We start from the raw sequence: 25,162 nt of genomic DNA, 5'->3' as shown, positions 1-25,162 counted from the left end.
GGCATTTATAAATAAGTCTGTATCTAAAATCAGAAATATACTAAGAGTTATAATATATTACGACAAATTTAATAAATAGTCACTTTTGTATTTTCGCATTTATAAAATCCGAATGACATTACATAATATGTAACTTATATTATAAGTTAATTAATTTATAACGTGAGATGTTATGAAATCAACAGACGAGGGAATTTTTAAAATGTTTTTTAATTATTTCCAATACAGCACTATTAAATAATTCAACTCAATGTAAAAGTAATATTTTTTAATTGTTCTTGTCTTTAACATTTCATCAATAAAACGGAGATTAGATCTTTTATATTTTTATCTAAAATTGTTGTGGAAACATTATTATAGTAGAATAAAAATTAATTCGTCATATTAACCATATTCACCATAAAACACACTATCAATGAGGAACGAAGCATTAATATATAACAAAAACATATATTATACTATAAAAATTAAACTAATGAAAATTTATTATACTATTATGTTTAATATTAAAAAGCAAAACTTAAAAGAATAAAACTTCCTTAGAAAAACATTACACTAGAAGTAAAAATCATAAAAATAAATATCTTTATTATCTAGACTTTTAGACAAAATCGTAACATAAATCTATTTTTTTATAACACATTAATATAAGTTAACATGATTTTAGTTTTTAATTGCTATTGAAATTAAAATGAAAAAAAATTCTTTATACTTATCAGAGTTTTCTTCTTTAATTTAGATGCTTATCACTTTCATTTTTATAAAGTTATATCATAAACAAAAAACTCTTTAATCAGCGTGACTAATATCTTATGTTATTATTTGATCATCTTATAAATTAGTTGTTTTAAAAAGACTCTAAAAAACAAAATTTTTAAACGGAATATTTAATATAAAAGATGATTTTTAACATAATGCAACACTGATTTAAATAGAAATTCAATTCAAAATGTTCTATATTATAATATTCTTTTAATGAATTTGAAAAAAGATTAATCTATAAAAATTAGAGGTGTTCTTTGATTATTATGTATCCAGGTTTTACTAGTTGATATCTATCCTTTTTTGCAACACACCTACAATATAAAAATACATCAGCTTATAAACAAAATAAAAACTTTACTGATTTCTCTGCAAAATTGTTTACCAATAAATTTACCCAATTATAGGGATGCATAAACTTAATATATGTGTAAGAGGAAAAAATATCATAAAAATATTAAATATTTATACAATTATTTAATAATAACTCTAAATATCAACATTTGTCGGTAAAAATTCTTTCATGGCAAAAACGATGATTTCATCAATTAGTTTAATTATTTATTACATAGTTTATATTTATTAACCAATTGGTTGGGGTCTTATTTATAATTTAATGATACGTGAAAGTAAAAATAATTAGAATAATAACCGATGTTTTTTTAAGGCGTAATTATCCTTAAAAGCGCTCAATATAAGAATTATAAAAGGGTTTTTATAACTTAAAAAAATGTTTTATAGTTTTTATTAACCTTTTCTATATTTTAATTACTCATTTACATATTGACATATTAAGACATATTTAATTTTCCTGCAATTTTTTTGGGATACTCAGTAAATTGATTTGTTATCATAACTAAAATACCATTCACTTGTTTCATAGTATTTGTAAATCATAAATTGTATAAAATTTTTATTGTTCCTATGGATTGGGAATAAGAATGCTTCCATGGCCCCTCTGTCAGTCGTAAGAGGCGACTAAAGCGGTTACGTTAGGTCGACAACTGACGTAAAATTTTTTCAAAAAGTATGAGGATAAAATTTTTATTGTTCTTACCTTACCATTTTCTGTATAGTTATTGGACTAAAATATCTATATGATAACAAAAAAAAAAAAAGAAATAACTATACAAAAATACATTTGTAATAGTTTTATGTTAATTGTGTGACTCTCAACGATGTTTTCTATATAATTATAAGACTACGATGTAAATAAATGAGCATTCAATAATACTAATTTAATCAATTGTAAACACTACCCCTTTGCCATTGATATTCCGATACTATATTTATTCGCTTTTGTTCTTATTTGTATAAAACACTTCAATTAAATTAGCATTTTTAAATAGGGGCAAATCTGGAATTTGAAAAAGTTACAAGAAAAAAGTATCAAAAAAATATTTATTTAAATACTTAGTAAAACATCGCTGTGGATAGGGGATAAGAATACTTCCACGGCCCCTCTACCAGTCGTAAGAGGTGACTAATGAGGTTGCGTCAGGTCTACAGCCAGCGTAAAATTTTTTATCAAATAGTATGAGATGTCGTGAACAAAACTTAGGCGAATAATCCCATCTTGGATGTACGCGGGAACAATAGGTGAGAGGGAATAAAGTAGTTAAAAACGGAGAAGGCCTAAAGAATAAAGTGTATGATACCAGTCGGACAACTTGTGCGGTAGCTGTTTCACCAGTCATGTGTACAGGTCTACCCAACACTTGTAATGTCAACGGTGTAGGGACATTACCACTTAACTCTAGGCTGGACTCGTGTACAAGGGAGAAAGATAGATACAAAGTAAAAATAGGTACTTGGAATGTTTGAACACTAACTGGTAGAAGTGGAGAATCAGTAGAAGTATTGAAGAAGAGAAAAGTTAACATTTTTTGTGTGCAGGAAACTAAGTGGAAAGGAGAAAAATCGAAGGAAATAGGTGAGGGTTATAAAATAATATACTCGGGTAAGTCTAGTACAAAGAATGGTGTAGGGATAATAATGGATGAGGAGATGAAAAGTAAAGTAGTAGAAGTAGCTAGAAAGAGTAGCAGAATAATGGTCATAAAATTGATATTCGAAGAAAAAGTGCTGAATGTAATAAGTGCCTATGCACCACAAGTGGTATGTGATGAAATAGACAAGGAAGTGTTTTGGTGAGAGATGGATGAGGTACCTGGCAATGCGGATGCGGTGATAGGTGGAGATATGAATCGACATGTAGGTAATGAGTAGAGAGGTTATGAAGGGTACATGGAGGGTATGGTTTTAAAAAAAATCCTGGATTTCGCAGTATCGTATGATCTTGCTGTGGTTAATACTTATTTTAGAAAAAGGGAAGAACATTATATAACATATAAGAGTTAGAGGAATAGATCACAGATAGATTATTTTATGTGGAAGAGAAAGAGCGTAAAGCGAGTAAAAGATTGTAAAATTATACTAGGCAAGAGTGTAACTACACAACATAGACTGATAGTAATGGAAGTGTGGTGTACCGGAAAGAGAATAAACAAAAATAGAAAAAACACAGGGAAAAAATCGAAGGGGAAAATGAAAAAGAGTTTGTAAAGACGGTAAAAGAGAGGACTGTGTGGAATTTTGAGGGAGATATATATGATGTGTGGAACAGATTCGCTAGTTGTGTAAAGAATACTGCAAAGGAGATTGCTGGTGAGAGTAGTAGTAGAATGCTAGGAAACAAGGAAACCTGATTAGATTAGATGGAGTATAAATGCTTGTGCAAAGAAGCCAAGTGTGCAGTAAGTAAGGCGAAGTTTAAGAGGTATGATGAGTTGTATGATAGGCTAGAAACAAAGGAAGGCGAGAAAGACATCTATAGACTTTCAAAGATAAGAGAAAAAAGGTCTAAAGATTATCATTATATAAGGTGTATAAAAAGTGTTGATAATAAGATACTCTAGAGTGATGATGATGTGAAAAAAAGGTGGAAAGAGTATTTTAAAAAATTACTGAATGAGGAGTACCCAACAGAGACATTAGAGGATATTTCGTGGAATGAAGGACCGGTAGATTTAATTAGTGAAAAATGGGTATGGGAGGCTGTAGCATCAATGAAAAAGAATAAAGTAGTAGGACCAGATGAAGTGCCAGTTAAAGTATGGAAAATACTTAGTATTAGTATTAGGCGGTGTTGACATAAGTTGGTTGAAGGAATTTTTAAATAAAATCTTATTACAAGGGAAAATTCCAAATTAATAGAGGAATAGTATTATGATGCCGATATTTAAAGTTAAAGGTGACATACATGAGTGTGGAAATTATAGAGACATAAAGATTTTAAATCGTAGCATAAAAATTTGGGAAAAGGTAATAGTTAAAAAAATAAGAAATGAGACATCGGTATCTAAAAACAAGTTTAGATTTATACCTAGTCAGTAAAACTGAGAGAGGTTTTAAAGTGGGCATTGTTGAGAATAGGAGTCTTGAAAAGGTACATTAATATAATAGAAGATATGTATGATGGCACTTGTACCAGGGTAAAAAGCATAGGAGTATCAGAAGGTTATCGGGTAAGAGTAGGAGTGCACCATGGTTCTGCTTTAAGCCCTTACTTATTTTCTATAGTGATGGATGAAATTACTAGAGAAATACAAGGAGAGGTGCCGTGGTGCATGTTTTTTGCTGACGATATAGTGTTAATAGAAGAAAATAGAAATTAATCGAAGTCTAAAGGTGTAGAGAGCTCTTAAAAAAAATGGTTTAAGATTAAATAAAAGTAAGACAGAGTATATAGAGTACGAGTGTGACAAAGGAGAACACGAGGTAGGGGAAATAAGGAGGTCAGTGAAACTTGGCCAGGATGTGATTGGAGAGGTGGAGAGTTTTAAGTATTTAGGGCCAGTTGTGCAAAAGAGTGGTGGTATTGACGAGGATGTAATACACAGAATTAAGTGCGGGTGATTGAAGTGGAGAGAAGCGTCTGGCGTCTTATGCGATAAAAGAATTCCAATGAGGCTGAATGATAAATTCTACAAGACTCTAGTGAGGCCACGGTGAGGTATGGTTCAGAGTGTTGGGCGGTTGATAAGAAAGTAGAGCAGAGAATGAGTGTAGCAGAGATGAGAATGCATAGATGGATGATTGGAGTGACTAGAAAAGATCAAATAAGGAACGAGCATATAAGAAAGAGTATAGGTAAAGCGTGAATAGTAGATAAGATGAGAGAAAATAGAATTAGATGGGAAAAAATATACTACTAAAATGACTATTTTTTTTTTTATCAGTTTAATGTATATAATATTTCAAGACGAATTACTTCAAAAACCCAATTACAAATAAACTATATGAGTTCTTATAATTTTGGCAGTTTTCTCCTACATATTTATTATTCAAACCTATGTATTCGACTTTAAATCATTGATGCAAATAGACAGGTTAAGAGGGGTTTAATCACTTTATAGAAAATTATATTAATTTTTATGTAAAAGTTCTTTGTATGATGAAATTATAATACGTATCCCCCAATATAATATTCTATTTGCGCCTATACTCTATAGGCTAAAGATGTTTTTGGTAGAAATACATAAAAGACTGAATTTGTTGTTCATTAGTACCACTCACTTCTTAGTGTATTCAATTAGACTCGTCCTTAAGACACAAGGAAAATATAATTGTAATGCAATTTATATCATTTATTTTGACAAGCGAAGGACTTAATTTAACAAAAAAAGTGGGAGACCCAGAGCCTACGCTTCTCTGGCTTCTCCTTAATTATCGTCTTGGGGTTAAATATCCATACGTTTAATTTCACCAGCATTGAATCACTACATTGATAAAATTATTTAAGTTAATAAGTTAACACACTAACCGGTTAAAAATAATTTTTTAAATAAAATAAATAATAAAGTTCAGACCAATAGTTAACAAACTTATTTATTAGTATTATAAGTTAATTTAATATTTTATTAAAAAATAATCAAAACATATTAAATAAAAATTATATTTGATATTTGCTAAAAATATACAGTGTTTAGTAAGTAAAGAAACAGGTCAATTGTTATAAACAATGAGAACAATAGAAACTCGTTGCCTTACTTACTGAACACTCTATATATTTATTACACGTTAATTAATAATAATATTAGAAAAAATTATACATTAGTAATTAATAGAAAATTATAAATATTGAAAAATAAATTGATAATTTTATTAAAAGTTATAGTCATACACAAAGTAATTCAAAAAAAAATCTTTAAATTTAACTTTCTTAAATAGAAAGCCCTATCCTAGTTAATAATAGAAAAATAAAATACAACAATTTTGTTCTAATAATTTTTTTTTATTTGATCAACCGATTGTGTTTTAAAATTTTTTAAAAATTTGGATTTTCAGTAAAAATTTATCATTTTTTAGATTTATAATACTGGTGGCCACAATAATCTGTTTCGATAGCTCATAATTTATTAATTATGGTAGTTGTCAATAAAATTTTTGTCATAACATTTTCTAACATTTTATTCTACTATCTTATTTATTATATCTTAATCAATAAAAATTGATTATGTGTTATTAGAATTTTGGAATAAAATCACTTAACTTTAATATGTTGTAATTGATGAATTGTTGATCGAATAAAAAAAATTGTTAGTAACTTTTTTTTTTATCTTATCAAAATAAAATTAGAGTACCCATTTAAGATTTTTTAATTCTGAAAGGAAAAAAAAATTTTTTTACTACATATTATAATATATTATAGTTTCTTAAATCAAATCATTTTTTTCTTTAAAAATTAAAAATTTTCGATAGTTTTTGAGAAAATAAGTGTCCAGATATTGATTACCCTATATAGACGTATTAATGCTCAGAACTGTTTTATGAAAGTAAAAATATACAAAAAGTATGAAAAAACAGGGAATTTTGATTAAAATGAATGACAGAGGATATCCAATTTTTAGTTAGTCTGAATTATATATTAAATGATTATCCTTATCATCAATAAGTCATGAAATAAAAATTAGGTTTATATAAAGTGTCAATAAATTAACTAAACAATTTGTAAAAAAACAAGATATTTTATAGTTGATTATGATAAATTTTAAATTAAAAAATATAAAAATTATAATTGCATCATCTTACAGGTCAGAGGCCAATTTTCTATATTTTTAAAAATATCCAGTTACCTCTACACTACTCCCTTCAAATGACATTTCTCTATCACTCTGGTGGTATTACTCATAGCCAAATTCTGCTTGTTTTTCACATTCATCAATAATAATCACATCCTTATCATCATGCGCAGGAAAACGTAAAACGTTTACAAGGAAATTTATGCCTATCACCACCAGCAAGCTTAGTATGACAAAATAATCCAAAAAATCTATGAAAAGTCAATTTTATATTTTAACATTTGGGTGTTTTGGAAGGAGTATCATAAGAATAAGGAAATTTATATGATGAACTTTCCATAAAATCGAGCGACGAAGGAATGTTAATATAGCCACCAAATGTCCTCTGAATGCCTCTTAATACTACTTGATCAAATGTATCTTCTTTAATGTATTTGTAATATTTTGTTATTGTTTTTGTTCTAATAGAATCATTTTCATAAATATATTTGGAAATTTCAGCGTTTAGATTATCTTGTGAAATAGTTTTAGAAACATTGTTATAATCCAATATAATGAATTCACTGTAAGGAAACGGGATTGTGTTATTCTCTTTTTCGCATTCAATCAAATAGAAAGAATTAGTTGAAAACAGTTTGTCAACGAAGTACGAAATGTATCTCAAGCATTCCACCAACTCGACGAATAAAAACAAAATTATATAGACCTTCGTATCCATAATTTAACAATGTAATATTGTGATAATATGAAGTACAAATTAATATTTTTATGCAGAAACCTCAAGATTGTTTTCAGATATTATGAATCCGGTTGTTCATTTGTATATGTAGACGTCCAATCTTTTCTACGTCGTACCTAAAACATAGGAAGTTATAAGTATATTGTAGTCTTAAATAAAAAAATGTATGGACTTATTTAAACAAAAGATAATTTATTGAGTTAAAAATATTTTATGTTACAGAAATTTATTTTAAAAAATTTTTGAATTAATTAGTATAATATTGGATAATATATAGAATTATTTATTTTATTACATAACCAATTTTAAAACTCAAATCTCACAGATATCATAGCAGTTGATTAGGCTAGAGTAAACTGATCGATGGTAAATATATGTTTTTTAGTTTATAAAATATAATTAACTTTTTATAAAACTATAACTATTATATTTATCTTAACTTTTCCTAATATTAAACTATAAATGTTGATTTGATCCAAAAGAAAAATAAATAATATATCTTTACAAAAGCTGTAATGATTTATTAGTTAATTTTACAATAGACAATCCTTTTTAGTGTAAAGTGCAAGGTATAAAATGCAAGTTTATTTAAATTTATAAAAAATCCATTAAGTTAATAAATTCAATATAAATGTGAATAAATCGCAATATTCAATGTTGTTCTTATATACCTATCATAATTTTAATCAAATAATGTAATTTAAAGGAGGGACCATTTAGATTGAAACCGAAAAAATATATTGTTTAACAGATATATAATTTGGACGAATTTTCAATGAAAAAAATCATTTCAGTTTGGTTCAAAGTTTAATTTAAGTTAGTAATATCGTTGTTTTTTTATATTTGATATATTGATCAATTATTGATTGCATGATAATAAGGTTAATAGGTCAAGACTTATGACAATTTCAAAATCTTTAATACGATTAAAAATTTTCCTTAAGTTAAAATTTATGATTTCATAATTTTAAAAAAATTATGAAATACTATTTATGTCTATGACAAAGTGATTCTTAAGTTTAATTAAAAAGATAGATTAAATACATGCATTCTATATAGTTATGACAAAACAGCACATTAAATAGACTATCATGTAATTATAAAGAGTGTCCAGTAAGTCAAGAAATAGGTAAATTATTACGAAGAATAAGAACAAAATAAATCCGTTTACTTACTTACTGAACACCTATATAATGAGTAAAATATTAGTCGATTAAAAGTTATTTATGGATTTAATTATTAATTCTTCAACATAATGATTGAACATTCTTGCGCATTTATTTGTAAATTATATTATCTTTTTGTTCAAATTGATATGATTTTGGCAACATTCTACATTTTTATCAAGGACAGGCGATTAAAAAAAAATTGATTGATTCCATTTATCACATACTTATTGACGTTTTACTATTATTATAACTACACATATTACATTAGACTTATCAAATATGTTTCACGGCTTTTAGTTTTAAGATTTCTGTGTATTATTGTGTAAATAGTGTAAGAATAAATATAACATAAAAATTGAAGAATAAATTAGAGCTCAAAATAATTTATACTCTCTATCTATTAGGCGTTGCAATTTTTTATTAGACAGTTTATATCAGTGATGTACTTATCTTTTGGTACACCTAAGGTAAATTATTCTACCTCCTTCAATCATTTGGTAACCAACAATATTTGCTTATCATTTCTTATTAATTTTTTTAATTATATTCTAATTTTCCATTAAAATATATTGATTTAAAATTTTCAAAAACATTGGAATTTTTAAAGACAATTTTTATATGTACATGGATTATATTCATTGTGTTTTCTTACTATTTTAGATTATTTATTTGAGAGAATCTGCGTATAAAAAATCTTCAAATAAAATTACCTATTAACTCTTAATACTAAAAAAAAGTCATCCAAGACATTATTCTACTTTGTATACCCCTAAATGCGCCACTGATCAATATATGAATCATATTTACTATAACATTATTAATAAAATACTGTAAACATGGATAGTTACTTTTATAGATATTTTTCATCTAATTTCTCAAAACTTCTGATTTATTTACCCACAATTAATTATTCAAACTCTTTAACTATTCATATTCTTCTACTGTTGTTTTTAACTGTATTATATATAGAGGATAAATATAAATTAGAATAACAATACTTTAAAATATTGTAGAGAAAAACAACATGCTCTCAATGTTTTATAGTAGGAATTATATTTAAGAGGAACATTCAGGAATTTTCTACAAATTGAGTAGTGCATTAGAAACAAAGAACTCGCTGGTAAATACTTGCATCCCTTGAAAAAATATCACAAAGGAAACATGCCCACATTACTTGGTCGTCAAACTACCTAGAAAGGGCAGCGAATATGATCCGTCATCTTCATCCAAATTATCACACAAGAGTGCGTGTGGGTAGAAATATTATTATCTTTATAGTAAAAGTCTTTTTTATATCACAGCAATAGAAGAATTAAGCAAACCATTCTTTCATTTAATATGAATGTTGATAAACTGGTAAAATTATAAATTTGTTTAATAACAATTTTCAGATTTTTTTCTTGAGTTTGAGATCTATTAAAACACAGATATTCAGAAGAAATAAACCTAACTGCGCAGTTGATTTTGGGTACTATCGAGTTATCCAGATGTTCAAGCGGTCGTAGTCATATTGAATATTATAGCAAGACAACTTCCCCTTCCATAACATATTTGAATTATTGGTACTAAAATTTCCAAAATCTTAACTCTATCAATAATAAGGTTATGGCTTATTCATTGTGTTACTTTAGATATAATACCAGATATTATATTGATGATAAAAAAGCCAATAAAAGAGACTTGGAGATTTAACAATTCTAATTTATTCTTTAGCTCTCAAAACTTCTCTTCTTTTTTTTTTTTTACAGGAAAAAGTCAAAAATTAAATTAACCTTTCCAAAAATTCTGTTGTCATTACACCTAGGTCACATGTTTGCTTAATGAGTATTTAATTGTTTGGAGTTCATAATAATTGAAAAATGAGTACAATATAAAAATATTTTTCGTTTAACTTCAGCAAATTTTTTATTTAATTTTTTCTAAATCTTGAATAGTATGTTACCTTTACATTATGTAATATATTATTTTCTAGAACAGACTTTCTGAAAATCGACGGACTTTAACGGAATCTACTTAAAGATTATTGTTTCTTATAATGACTCATGGGGTAAACTTTAATGATTAAACACTAAATGCATAGTAAACCATTAATTGTTCATACATAGAGTTTTTTCACAGGATATTAATTTATTCAAGAGACAAAGAGTTTAACATTTTGTATTTCAATTTCCAAACAGTCCTTATAATAAAATTTAAAGTTATAGAAGGTTAGACAATCAAATATTTAACAATAATGTTTAGCTTTTATTTAAGTCACGTAGAGTTCGTTGTATGTATTGTAACTAACTACAATTTGCCAAATATCTGAGTATATTAAATAGAATAGTTAAAATGCACTTCAAAAAATTATTTTAAATTATTTTCTATAAAAAATTGCCAATGTAAATTAAATGGAATAGTTGTCATATAACAAAACTCATAAAAAAAACCTAAATAAATTATTTTGTTTAATTTCCAATTTTTTTAATTAAAAATTGAGGTACTTTTATTTTAAATTCCTCCATTAAAGGTTTTATCTTGAAACTTAAAAATAAAATAAAAAAGAGGAAATATTTATTGAAATCTGTCTTATATTATGACGTATATAATACTAATGTAACAATTGTAATTGATGTACTGATAGTACAATACATACTTTATAATCAATAGTTAATATAGTTTTCAATTTATTCGGTAATTTCAGCGTGGAAGTTATGCTAAATGAGTTCCATAGTAATTAAATACAACAATACGCGTGACACAAAAAATAGGAAACGTACCATTTCAATTGGTTTCATTTTTACTTATGTTTATGTTAGGCATTATTTTGTGACTGAAAAAAACAATATTCTATCCACGCATATAATATGAGTTTAATGTTTAGCCATTAAGTATTCACGAAAATTCCACACTCTGTTTTACTAGTGATTTCCGGTGCTTTTATTTAATTATTAATAGCCGCAAATAAAAATTTTATTACATTTTTTTTAATAACAATTATAAATTATAATTATAAAGAGCGAACATATATATTAATTAGAACACAGAACTTGAATAGAACAATACTATTTTTTGTCATCTGTAAGTGTAGTCTATAAATTAAATTTGAAGAATTTTTAAAACCTAGCACACATTGTTTAATGAGTAATTTATTTTACTGTCAAATGAATTAAGACAGTAATCTGCAAATTTACTTAAACAAATTAAGCTTTAACGAGAGTGCCTTTAAAGTACATTATTAGTGCACTACAGATAGCTATCTGCCAATAAGGTTATAATTTATATAGTAGGGATCATTATCGTAATTAGAAATTTTGTATAAGAGGTCTACATAGCTTTTAGAACGTAGAGAAGTAAAAAAATTCACCCCTCTACTATAATTTTATGACCATGGAAGGCCTATGCCCGGGGTCCCCCTTCATTGGGCCACTAATAGAGATTTATAAATTTGAATGGTGCATATTTTTCCTCTAAGCTATTTAATTAAAAAATCGATTAACTGTTTTATAAATAAATCACAAGTGTGTAATCATAACTGAGCCTCAATTTTTTACTGCTACTTTTAAACAAAATGTAAACACGGGATTTTATGCGTGTACGTGGAACCTTTGTCCGAGGAATAGGTGAAATCGCACTTATTGTAATAAAAAATTGTTAGAATTAAAAATTAGGGTGAGTCACGAAGTGGTCTATAATATACTCAAGATAGGTTCAAATCCCTCATACTGCGCGCGTACCAACTACCAGGTGTTCAAAATGCATACAGCACAAAGGGTCGTTTGGGGAAACTGGAAATACCTGCACTCACTCATCTGACAGAGGTCGGTCCTTCCTATCCTCGGAACACCTGGAAAATTAAAATCACATGTCCTTTGCTTGAATGCGGCTCATAATGTACAGTAGTTATATTTTGCACATGATATATAATTGTGTATGCATAAAAAAACACATTGACTATACAATAGATTTTTCTACATTAAAGTGATGAAATAAAACTACCTTTAAAACTTGTTTTGATGCTTTAAATAGTATATATATATTTTTTTAATGACTTTTTATTTTAGTAGAACATTTCAATTTCGAAATAATTAATTTAGATTTTAATAACTTGAATTTTACTTAAATCATTGAACTTGTATATTTTAATTGGCCTTTGTTAAAGAAAAATGAGTACTTTTTAAGGAAAAAGAAATAAATTCTGGTTTTGCCGAAACTGATTTTGTTGACTGCATTTTAAGGTCATAAAGAATCAATACAGAACACTAAGAATCCAATTGTTTTGGTTGTTTCATAAAGATCACTTCTGATATATTCTGGTTGCAGCTTGAGATTATTCTTTAATTTCTACACCTCTTACTAGTAAGATTTCAGTCACTTTAACCTTGTCGACAAAACAGTGGACCATAAAGGTCATTAGAAATATTAATAAAGGAATCTAAATTGATTCCTTAATATTTTTGATATCATATCTTATAATGAAATATTATAATAAATACTTGATTCTCTTGTTTTCACATTAAAACCAAAACGCTCGGAGACTAGAGATATTACGCAGTGTTTTAGTTAAGATTTTTGAAATAACAAATAAGTGGGGGAAGTGACCGTGATAAAATAGACGCCTACTTTTTTTTTTCTATTGGCCACCTGACCGAAAATAAAAATATTAAGTATTATTTTGTAAAGACTTTTGGGTCTCTAAGTAGATACCTGTATTTTGTGAAATGATGTGTTTGCTCTTCGATTCAAGTGGGATTTATTACAGTAGAGAATGGAAACAGGCAATATTGTTCGACTACTTTAGCATGATCCTTTGTCGCGGTTTTCTCAACCCCTTTTAAAGATTATACAGGGTAATAAATTTATCTTTGACCACTAATATTCTTCTAAAATAATAATAATTTTAAATTATTATTATTTTATTTTGTTTTTCAGTATAATTTATTACTTGATTTATCAATTATCAAGTACTTATCCGATTTATCATTTATACCATACAATGGAGTCAACTTAATTTTTTTAAACGGCATCAAACATATTTTAATAGATAATTAGCTTTGATATGAAAATAAGAAGGTATTAATTTTACTAAGATGTGCATTTTTTTATAACATTCACCACATTTTCTAAGCACTCGCCGGATCGATTTCTTTCATCAATACGTCAAAAGATCACAAATCGTATCTAGTTGATTTGCTTTTTAAAATTGAAGAAATTCTCTTGTTTCCTTTAAATGGGAGAAATCAACAAAAATATTTGATTTTTAAAATTGGTAAATTTGGACTTTTATTAAAATTTTATTCTTAAAACTGCGATAACTTTTTAAAAATGATTCAAACATAATCGTTTTTTTTTAAATAAATATTTTAGATATTTTCCTTAATTTTGTATAATTTTTTTTTTAATCTGACCCTTTGCCTGTCCACTATATTGGAGTACTGGAAATACTCCTATCTTCAAACATATGTTAATATAAAGGCTATATTATGTACTAGAAATTAAAAAAAATTTGTTTTGACAACTTATCTTCTATGTGAAAATAGCGCCGTTGTTAAAAAACATGACATTTTTGTGTTAAAATTTTCAATTTTCTATTTCATTATTATACCTCATAAAGGATAACAACTTTATTTATTTAAATAATAAATCGAGTGGCTAATATAGAAAGAATAATTTTTCCGTAATATTACAATACTAAATTACTAGTTATCAATTTCATATTAAATTTAGTCACTATAATAAGTATTTATTCATGTAATATACCTATAAATCATAATTTTTTTTTATGTTGCTTTCTAAATTTAACAACTACACCTTCTAAAAATTTAACATTATTTATTAATTTGCCCCGAAGATTTACTTATGATAGGTATTTCAATTACATCACTGTTGTGATTCACACATCAAAAGTTATTTAAGTTGTTATACCTAGGTGAAAAAAAAGAGTATAGCCGAAAAATGTTTGGCGATAAATGCACCCGCGCATCACTTCTAGTATTTAATTAAAATTTTTGTAATTGTTAATATCAATGTTATATTAAATATTTCCATGTGTATAACCAATAAATAATTGTGTGGTTCATCATTTATCTTTATGTTTTAGTAATAATTGAAGTATTTACTTAGTAAATACTGAAATGTAATTAATTATAAAACTTAAATGTAGAACAAAATTAATTTTATTAAAACATTTAAAGAGTTTCTTTTCGTATTGTCGTTGGAGAATCTTCATCTATTGTTTTAAATTCCAATTCTAGATTCAAAAAAAAAAAATGTATAAGACTTTAAATTAATATTTTGATTAATATTTTTTATTTCAAATATCGAGTTCAATAGGCTCATCTGGTATTGGTAAAAACGTTTCTAAATAAAAATTATAATAATCATTTCTATCCAGCTCTTAGGCATTAAATAAATGCTTTAATTGAAATCAGAGCAAAAATTATTTTAGAAAAGCTATATTTTTAATACTGATGATTTAAAAATTCTTATAGAACACTTTATTCACAATATATAAAAAAAATACTTAAGTTGAAAAATGGAAATAATTAATGAAATAATCCACTAATTTCTTAAAATCAAACATTTTCTACAGATTTGTATCGAATCATTTCTTAAGATAGTGATTTCAATCATTGTTAGATATCATCTATACTTGTCCTCGGTATGTGATGACCTCAATCTGTTACCATTTTTTTTTTATTTTAACTTTGAATAGACGACATAAGCTGTTATTTAATATATGTTTAAAGAATGAAAAATTTCCGGTACAAATTTAAAAGGTAAGTAGATAAAGTTAAGTTTTTATACTAATATAAAGTCAAAAATATAGTAAAAATTACCAAATTCAACTATAGTATTTTTTATTGTGGAGATTTCCATTTGCAGAAAACGAAAACAGTGTTTTTAATTATTAGGTATAATGTTTGCAACTAGCTACGGTCTGTAATCTTTTATTATTGATCATTGAACGATCCAAAAGTAGATAAGTATGTACAGGTACAGACAAAAATACTTAAATAAAAAAAAACACACATTATGATAAAAAAAAATTTCCTTCTCAATTTATCACCAAAGCTATAATAAATTGTTTCAATTATGCGTATTTAATTCGTTATCTTAATCAAGAACTTATAAATCAATAAAATAGTAAACGTTCTATATTTTTCGAGTAACAAAAAAAAAAAATATGCAACGCGCAAAGGGTGTGGTGCATTTAACTTAAAGTCGCTGTTGTAACCAAACAAGGAATAGGATAACTGTTTAAGTCCATGTCCGTTTATTAGAGAATACGTTTACGAAATTATATAACAATGCAAAATATTCAATGTGCATTATATTAACCGGTTTTGTACAGACACCAGTGGTCGTGAGACAGTACGTTTCGACTTGGGAGGGATGAAACATTTGACAAACTTCGCCAAAGGCTTACGGTCCAGAACCATCGCACCACTCAGCACCACGTAACTTCGAACACAGCGTCAACGATCAATACACCTACAACATCAAGAGCCAACAAGAATACTCCGACGGAAAAGGATACGTCAAGGAATCGTACAGCTCGATCGAACCTGGCGGTTCCACCCGAATACACCGCCGATGACTTCAACGGTTTTAACGCTGAAGTCAAGAAAATCGGTGGAGGATACAAGGCCCCATACAGTGCTCCAGCATACAATCCAGCCCCATACTCTGCTCCAGCATACAACACGCTTACCTAGCACCAGCTTACAAACTATACTAAGCGAAGTCTCGAATAGGCATAAATTAGTTGTTTATAAAATTCTATGTTTTTAATCTTATTCATCTTGTCACCTATTGATGACGTTTTACTGTCGGCGGCATCAAAATCATATTCCCACTTGTTTTCGTTGTCACCTAATATTCGTAATACATTCTTTATTGTTGTTATCGTATATTTTGTAAATAATATCCTCATTATACATTTATTTATTTTGGACTTTTTTTTCACTGGTGTTATTGATTTTTAATTAAAAACTAAAGTTTATAATTTACATCTTAAATATTTCATTCAATATGATAATTTAGTAAATGATAAGGAATAACTAACATTCTAACTTGAGACTATAAATTTGTAATCTGAAAAGTTAAATATAATACTGATAAAGAGGCCTTTATATCTTAGTGAGAAGAAGAGTGAGGCCGAATAACAATTGCCTAAAAACAAAATAAGCAGCACCCACGTCTTAAATCCAGTATATATTGAAATATTACATTTTACATGCTAATTAAAATATATGTAACATATTTCTCTTATATTCTAAATTGGACAATTTTTAATTTATGATTTGTGGTTTAAGTGTTATTATATTTATATATTATTATTTAAATCTCCAGTCTATGCTCCGATATTTGTTTCAATTCTAAAATTTTTACCAATACTGTTTAAAATGCCCTTAAACTGCAATTTTTGTCACTAGAATCTAATCTCTCTTTAAATGCGACTCTGTGACCACTATTAAAATATGAACAGAAACAAATTTTTTAGTTATCATTTTTGTATAATCATAATACATAATTTGGAAAAAAATACACTTATACTTAAAGTTTTATACTGCCAAAACATTTTTTTTAAATTTCGAGAGTTTTTGCATATTTCAGTAAATTAGCTACTAAAATTAATTTAATTATGAACTCATTTACACAAAATTTGGTTTGTTTGTAAAATATCGAAATAAAAATACAGAATTGAGTTATTTTCATATAATTTAAGGTACTCGAGATAGTTACTTTACTAATAAATTAATGAAATAACAAATACAAAAAGTTATACGAAGGAAGTTTTATTTACAAAACATTATTACAGTGAACAATTAATTCATTGATATTACATGTAAAACAAAAATAGATGTACAACTGCATATGATTTCAACGTTACCAACAGCAGATGACGTTTTAGGTGACAGGAAGAACAAGATTAAAAACATATAAATTATAAACAACTAACTATTATATGCCAATTCGAGATTTCGCTTAGTATGGTTTGTAAGCTATATATTTAGACAAAAGCTTTTTAGAGTTTTATTAAGAAACTCAAGTTCTCACATTTAGGGAAATTTATTCCTTCTAAGTTACGCATCCAAGCAAAAAGTTATTTTTCATTCAATTAATTTATTTAATTAAGCTCTTCGAACATTCTTTTGTGTCAAATGCGGAAAGTCTATGAGACAACAGTTTTTATATAATTACCACAGCTGTTATATTAAAAAATTTTAGTCTTATTATTTCTAAATGTAAAACACAATTAATACGTGTCTTTCGACATTTCATTAAATAATATTTTGTTTCAAAAATTTCAGCGATAAATATTATTAATTATTTTAAAAATGTTTTCCTTAAAACTTTTCAAATTTATACTTTTATTATTTTATGTGATTTTATACTCAAAAGCATATAAGACTCCAAAACATATAATTCATCAATTAGATAATTTACTAAAGTATCCGGGATGGAAAAATTTAAATGATATAAGCTCTATAAAATATCGTAATGAAACACATTATCTTAAAAGTCTGATTGAAACACCTACACCGACTGATAAAGGTAAGCAAAAGATTCGAGCCTTGACTGTATATCTTGGTTGCACATATGCAAAAGTTTCAATTAATATTTTCTCAGTGATTATCAAATGGCAACAAATTTGTAAAAAAGAAAATAAAATAAAAAAAGATTTATTAAATGGATGTATTTATATTAAAGAACTTATAAACATAATAGCCATATTAATTGTTCCTATAGCAAAATTGATGCAAGGCGCCATGGAAGCTTTAGATATATTACATCATATACCATTGGCGACTTTTAAGATAAATCGCCAAATCTACATTATGAGTATTTTATTGGAAAAAATAGGAAATATTTTTGACGAATTGAATGATCCAAGTGATGATAGATCTACAAACTATCCGAAATTTGAAACTGTATATTTATTTTCTAAGAGAATAATAACAGAATTACAATATGATACTAACAAATATTGTGAATTTGTACCATATAATACAAATTATTTATGGAATAAATGGGCTCAAGAATATAAAACTATTATTGATCAGGGACTAAAATTAGTATTTTTCAAATTCTTAACCAAAAAAATTGAAGTTTATATCAAGACAGAAATTATAGAAAAGTATTTTCAACTGGGATTTATGTTTGATCCAATTACTGAAGAAACGTTTTTACCAATACCAGATGAGCCTATTGAACTCGGTATTTGAAATAAAAAATATTAATCGAAATATTAATTTAAAGTCTTATACATTTTTTTTTTTTGAATCTAGAATTGGAATTTAAAACAATAAGTGAAGATCCTCCAATGCCAATACGAATATAAACTTATTAAATGTTGTAAAAAAATGTATTTTGTTTTACATTTATGTTAATTAATTAATCTCATTTATAGTATAACTAAGTAAATATTTCTATTATATAACAAAAACACTAATAGTATTTAATATGAATTTTATACAAAATTGATAATTAATAATTTAGTATTTAAAATTATGTTGGTTGAAAGGGTTTAATCATAACTTATTTATGAAAAATAAATTTTATTGAACCAGTTATCTTTCAAAAAGTTATAGTAATTTAAAGTTTAACAAAGAAAATGGAAAATTTTAATACAAAAATTACATGTTTCTTAACAACGACAGCCATTTGCACATAGAAGACAAATATTTTATTTTGTCTTACAGTATTATTTGTTACTTGATTTCAGTGGCGGAACTACGTTTACTGAGGCCCGTGAATACAATTTTTCGGAGGCCCTATTATATCTGTAACCAAATTCAGCTGACATAGGGATTTTAGTTTATACACATTTAAAAATGTGTATATAATTATGTAATTAAATTATGTATACTGTATAGTTTATTAAGAACTTATTGAATTATAAATTGAATTAAAAAATTACAAATATGAATATACTTATACTTGAAAACTTTTTTTTCTGCTACGATCTTGAGAAAATAACTTAACTAATGACGACAAATTCAATTTTTTAGCCCGTTCATTTTCAATTGAAATCATTGCAAGGCCACTGAGCCGTGTTTGGCACATGGTGCTCCTGAGATAATTCTTTATTAATTTAAGTTTTGAGAATGTCCTCTCTGCGCTTGCCACAGTAACCGGTAATGTAAGGAACAAATAAAATGCTGTTAACAAATCTGGGAAACTAGTAATTAAATTATTATTATCAATTATTAGTAATTTAGTCATATCAAAAACGCTGCGACAAGATTTAAGCTCAGAAGCAAACAGAAATTTAAATGATTCGATTTGTGTTGTAAGTTCTGCTGGATTAAAGTCCTCAAATGCCTCTGCCAACTTTTTTGCACTCTTACCGATCTCTTCATCAGATATTACAGTTGGTCGTAAAATACAACTAAATAAATCATTTATTTCACTAAGGCCTACAAATCTTGTTTTCAATTGTGTAACAACAGTATCAATACATCGATATAAAACTTGAGTTTTAAAATAATGGTTTCCTTCTGAAAGACGTTTATCTTGACATAGCTCACCATAAAATTTTTTTACTTTTCTCGTTCGTATGCAAGAAAACTCGGGCGTTACATTCCATTGTAATGCTTTAGAATTAGCTTCTTCTATTAAAATGTTAAAGTTATCGCGAATTTTCCCCATATTTTCCAATGTGCTTTTTATCAAATCAACAGCTTTGCCAATATCAGCTCCAGGCGATTGAAGTATTTTAGATGCTAAATTAATTTTTGACAATATTTTATACATCAATAGAATTAAAATAATTGTTTCATAACTTTCGAAATATTTTTTGAGTGTGGAGGCATTGTTTTGTTCATCCTTATTACGCCCGGTCAACGTAATGTTGTTTAAAACTTTCATAACATCTGGGTACATATGGTTGAGTGATATCAAACAATCAGTTCTAGACGACCATCGTGTTGGGCACAGCCTTTTGAGTGATCTAGAAATTTCACAGCTTTCTTTTTTCAATTTTGCCCATCGAAGTATACTGTTTCCGAAAAAAGTATATAGAGTTTCTAACATCTCAAAAAATTGTCTGATTTCCGTAATATCTTTCACAGAATCGTTTATCACCAAATTTAAATTATGCGATGCACAATGAACATATTTTGCTTTTTTCTGTCGTTTCCGAAGTCGAGCCTGCAAGCCATTATGTTTACCACTCATACTTGCTGCTCCGTCTAATCCAATTCCTCTAAATTTACCAATATCAAGACCATTATCTTTAAATGTTTTAACTGTTTGTTCTTCTATTGCTTCACCTGTACTTCCTTCTGCTTCAGAAAAACCTATGAAATCTTCTTTTATTTCAATACTTTTAGGAATTCCAAGTTCATCTTTTTCTATATGTACATACCGATATATCGTAGAAACTTGGTCAACCTTGCTTATATCTTGTGTTGAATCTAGAATTAAGGAAAAAAATGGCGCGGAGGTAACATCAGATATTATATTTTTCTTTATTTCACTTTCTATTAATGCAATTATTTGATTTTGAATTTGGTGGCTAAGATATTTTATGCTTCCCTTTGGCTTCTCTAGAAGTGTTGCCAATATTGGATCATATTTGGCTAGAAGTCTTATTAAAGCCATAAAATTTCCATTATTTTTGAAGTTAGCATCTTCTCTATGGCCTCTGAAAGACAAATTTTGGCCACCTAATGTGATCGATATATCTATTATACGTGTCAAAACTGCGGTCCAATATTCAGATTCAGAAGCGTCTTGCTTTTTTATTTGACAGTCTATACTTAAATTTTTATGATACATATTATAAGCTTTACATGACACAAGATGAAATGTAGAACTTTCATGACGGTTCATAGCAATCGTTATGTGATCCCAGTCATCAAATCCGTCAATCCATGACGTTTGTTTATTTTTTAATCTATTCCCGAACAGAGTACATGGCTGGCAATATGCAACTTGACGAATAATCGAATAACTCAACCATAGTCTAATTGTCTTTCCACCAGACATTGATGACCCAGAATAATAATATTTCTCATTGAACGATAAATTAGATACACGATTATCTGAATATCTATAGAATGGTCCTTTAGGTTGGCATGGTCCATATTCAACAATAAATTTTTTTGCTGCGTCAGGCAACTGATTTAGATGGCTAAAATGACCAATATCAGTAGGGTTTGGTAACATCAGAAGCTTAGTAAAAAAATTTAAATCTGATATATTGTTACTTGGGGACGAAGATGAAGAGCTGGATGGTATTTTACCTAAAAATTCGTTGGTCGATAAAGGTGAGAAACTAGATGATGTTTCATGTGCAATAGTGGTGACTGAAGAAGAAGGTAAGGGACTTGATGGCATATTTTGTGTTACATTGGCTGAAAAAGAGTTTGTAGAAAAAGATGGTTCAATTTCCGAATTTTTGATAAAGTACTTTGAAACAGACGGCAACAATTTAATCTTTTGCTCTTCTTCTGCTTTACGTTTTCGTTTACTCGCTCCACTCTCAAATCTTTTTTTATTCGGACCATTCATTATAAAACGAAATTCTCAAAGTCAAGTTGTGCACTAAAATTATAACACAAGAACAATACGTTTTCTTTCTATATTTTATATTATTATTAATATTATTTGTATAAGCAATTAGAATTTTAAATGAAATATCAGAATAAATTTAATATTGAAATTTCAAATATTATGTTGAAAATAATTAACCCGTCATTGGTAAACATGTGAGCGCGGCGCTCACACAAATAGCATTTTAAACGTCAGTCACATAAATGTTTGTTATTTTGCTTGATTCTCTTATTACCTTCAAATAAAAGCTTACCAATAATTACAAAAAAAAAAAGCCGCTATCTGTATTTCCTCAAGTTTTCAGTGTGCAAAGTTAACTGTACCGATAAAGTGAGCGTCGCTTTCACAGTTTATCAATTTCATATTTTTTGAATTGCTTACGTTTATTTTTTTTCAAAATAATGGCCAATAAAGTTTAATCTTTGTTGGAGAAGACTGTAGAACAGTTTTTAGAAGACTTATGTCAACCCAAGTGTTGACCCCGTCCAATTTTTTGAAAATGAATCGGGCAGTGACATTTCTGAACCTGCGCCTGGTACTCACAATACCAGTCGCATAAATAATAAAAATACTAGTATTTTACAAAAAATATTTTACCAATTGGTAGTGAGCAAAATGATACTTTTCTATGTATGATTCAATTTTTTGAGTTGATCGAGTAATTAATAATAAAGGAAAAAGTAACGTGTGAGCGCGGTGCTCACAGTTTAGCAATCGTGATCCGTAACATAAGTTTACCAACGACGGGTTAAAAAATTAAAAATTACATAGACAATAATAACATCAGTTCTTTAGATTAAATCTTAAGTCTACTTTATAATGTTTTATGATGTATTAGATTAAATTAAAAACAAATAACGATACTATTTTATACCTACTAATACTATGTTTAAACTTAAATAATTACATGTTATACCTTGTCGGTAAGTACGTAAAAAAATATATTCAGTCATTAGTTTTAATATCAGATTGTTTAATTTTAGTATTTACCTAAGTACTACAAATGACGTCTAAGACGTTGATTTTCTCTGTCGCCGAATAATAGGATCGTCTTAAAAATGATAATTTATAATCACCAAAGTTAACGTAGTTCCGCCACTGAACAAGTAAAATACATTTCGAGTAACGCATCGCCGCCTAACAGCGATAAGAAAATATATTTTTATAAATAATTCTCGTATTGACATCAGATAACGCATATACACAACACAAAACACGTTTAAAAATATACTATAGTCTATACCCTTATCGGTTCGTTTTCGTGGTGAATATTAGAATAATAATATTTCAATATCTCATGTTTTTGTTTACTTGAAATGTTACAAAATGCATTGCATCTAATATTTCTATGATTAATACAATGAACTAATTTTTTTATTAAATAAGATAAATAATTAAAAATTTCGCTATGAGGCCCCTTTAACAACGAGGCCCGCGGAAAATCCCGCCTTTACACATATGTAGTTCCGCCTCTGCTTGATTTATTAATTATCATGTACTTATCCGATTATTCATAACCTTACAAGAGAGTCAACTTAATTTTACCTTCGATGCGAAGCTGAGAAGGTGTTAATTTTACCATGATGTGTTTTTTTTTTTTTTAGTTCATCAAAAACTTGTTTTTATCTGCAATATTTAATTGCATTAATGTATTTTCAATAAAATTACGCATTAATTATTAATTTTCAATAAATTAGAATTTTCTTCGTTTCAATTTTTCTTGAATTCATTTAGTTTTTTAATTAAACTCGTGTTATTTAATTTATTAAAAGACAGTAAGCACATAATTAAATTTACAGTACTTAAAAAAATATCAGTGCTGCCACANAGCAAGCACATAATTAAAGTTACAGTACTTAAAAATATATCAGTGCTGCCACTACAATCTACATAGTAAATTCAACGTAGAACGTTTTTTAAACTAACATTACTATTCTAAATAAATGTTTGAAATTATTTTTTTTCCATAATAAAGTATATTACATTAGCTTTAATTTAAGATATATATAAAAGTGTCAGACTTTCCGGAACACTTTCAAAATTTAAGTTGAAAAAGTCATACTTTCTATATGCATTTTTTAGATTTAAACCCCCTTTGTATGTAGGGAAATGGTTCGATTTAAAAAAACAGTATGTCGAATGAAAATGTATATAAATATTACATCTCATGAAAAAATTGTATTGATCCATACTTTTTTCATAAACTTATAGCATAATAAAGTTAAAAATGTAAAATACAAAATCGAAAATTTTCACACAAAAATAGCATTCGGTTGCCATTTTCACCGTGAAGATAAAATAAAGTCCGAAATTTTTTTTCCCATGATAAAGTATATTACATTAGCTTTAATTTAAGATATATATAAAAGTGTCAGACTTTCCGGAACATTTTCAAAAGTCAAGTTGAAAAAATTAATTTTTTGTGAAAAAGTTATCATTTTAAATCCCTCCCTGTGGGCTGGTTAAGTGTCAAATTTACAAAAAAAATATACCAAATGATAAGTAATGATATTATGAATCTATTTAAAAAATTATATTGATCCATACATTTTTTAAAAAGTTATAGAAGTATAAAGTTAAAAATATAAAAAAGAATTTTTTTCAAAAAATGTATTTTTTATTGAAATATTAATTTTTAAAAAAGTTATGGCAGTTATAAGTAAAAAAAAATTGAAAAAATGTCGAAAATTAGCGATTTTTAAATTTGTAATTTTTTTGGAGGTTTCCCTTATTTACGGGAAACGAGGGAATTTTTTTCAATTTTCAGGGTAACGTCGTCGACTAGATATGATCTGTGATCTTTTGACGTATCATTGAAAGAAATCGGTTCGGTGATGGCTGAGAAAAAGTGGTAACAGACACAA

At 27.1% G+C, this 25,162-nt stretch overlaps 2 protein-coding genes and 1 long non-coding RNA gene across 4 annotated transcripts in view; 2 read left to right on the top strand and 1 right to left on the bottom strand.

Annotated features, from left to right (window-relative positions):
* Positions 1 to 25,162, top strand: part of LOC126898670 (uncharacterized) — a 97,221-nt gene that overhangs the window by 58,827 nt on the left and 13,232 nt on the right. The window lies entirely within an intron of this gene.
* Positions 13,327 to 19,202, top strand: LOC126898653 (uncharacterized). 2 transcript variants are annotated; one of them, XM_050672915.1, is made up of 4 exons: positions 13,327 to 13,582; positions 13,665 to 13,805; positions 18,489 to 18,956; positions 19,028 to 19,202. In XM_050672915.1, exons 3-4 carry the CDS (start codon positions 18,497 to 18,499, stop codon positions 19,078 to 19,080), a joined length of 513 nt encoding a protein of 170 aa, XP_050528872.1. In that variant the 5' UTR covers positions 13,327 to 13,582; positions 13,665 to 13,805; positions 18,489 to 18,496; the 3' UTR covers positions 19,081 to 19,202. The 2 variants fall into 2 exon arrangements, 1 of the variants encoding a protein (XP_050528872.1); XR_007702333.1 differs by lacking the exons at positions 18,489 to 18,956; positions 19,028 to 19,202 and adding an exon at positions 16,087 to 18,325 and having other exon boundaries at positions 13,367 to 13,582.
* LOC126898621 (zinc finger MYM-type protein 1-like) lies at positions 19,467 to 23,768 on the bottom strand. The gene is made up of 2 exons (XM_050672867.1): positions 23,289 to 23,768; positions 19,467 to 22,289 (listed from the first exon to the last, which is right to left on the bottom strand). Exon 2 carries the CDS (start codon positions 22,254 to 22,256, stop codon positions 19,674 to 19,676), a length of 2,583 nt encoding a protein of 860 aa, XP_050528824.1. The 5' UTR covers positions 22,257 to 22,289; positions 23,289 to 23,768; the 3' UTR covers positions 19,467 to 19,673.

This window comes from Daktulosphaira vitifoliae, unplaced genomic scaffold (assembly GCF_025091365.1).
Source record: "Daktulosphaira vitifoliae isolate Bord-2020 unplaced genomic scaffold, ASM2509136v1 Scaffold_2, whole genome shotgun sequence".
NCBI lineage: Eukaryota > Metazoa > Arthropoda > Insecta > Hemiptera > Phylloxeridae > Daktulosphaira > Daktulosphaira vitifoliae.
The sequence above is the reverse complement of the archived record's forward strand: the minus strand, read 5'-3'. Positions and strand labels throughout refer to the sequence as shown.

What these genes read in the sequence shown, in the direction of transcription:
- LOC126898653 (XM_050672915.1), top strand. Translation starts at nt 18,497, where the DNA reads ATGCAAGGCGCCATGGAAGCTTTAGATATATTACATCATATACCATTG. An exon ending in AGATGAGCCTATTGAACTCG is followed by an intron (nt 18,957 to 19,027) that starts GTATTTGAAATA and finishes TTTTGAATCTAG; the next exon opens with AATTGGAATTTAAAACAATA.
- LOC126898621 (XM_050672867.1), bottom strand. Translation starts at nt 22,256, where the DNA reads ATGAATGGTCCGAATAAAAAAAGATTTGAGAGTGGAGCGAGTAAACGA.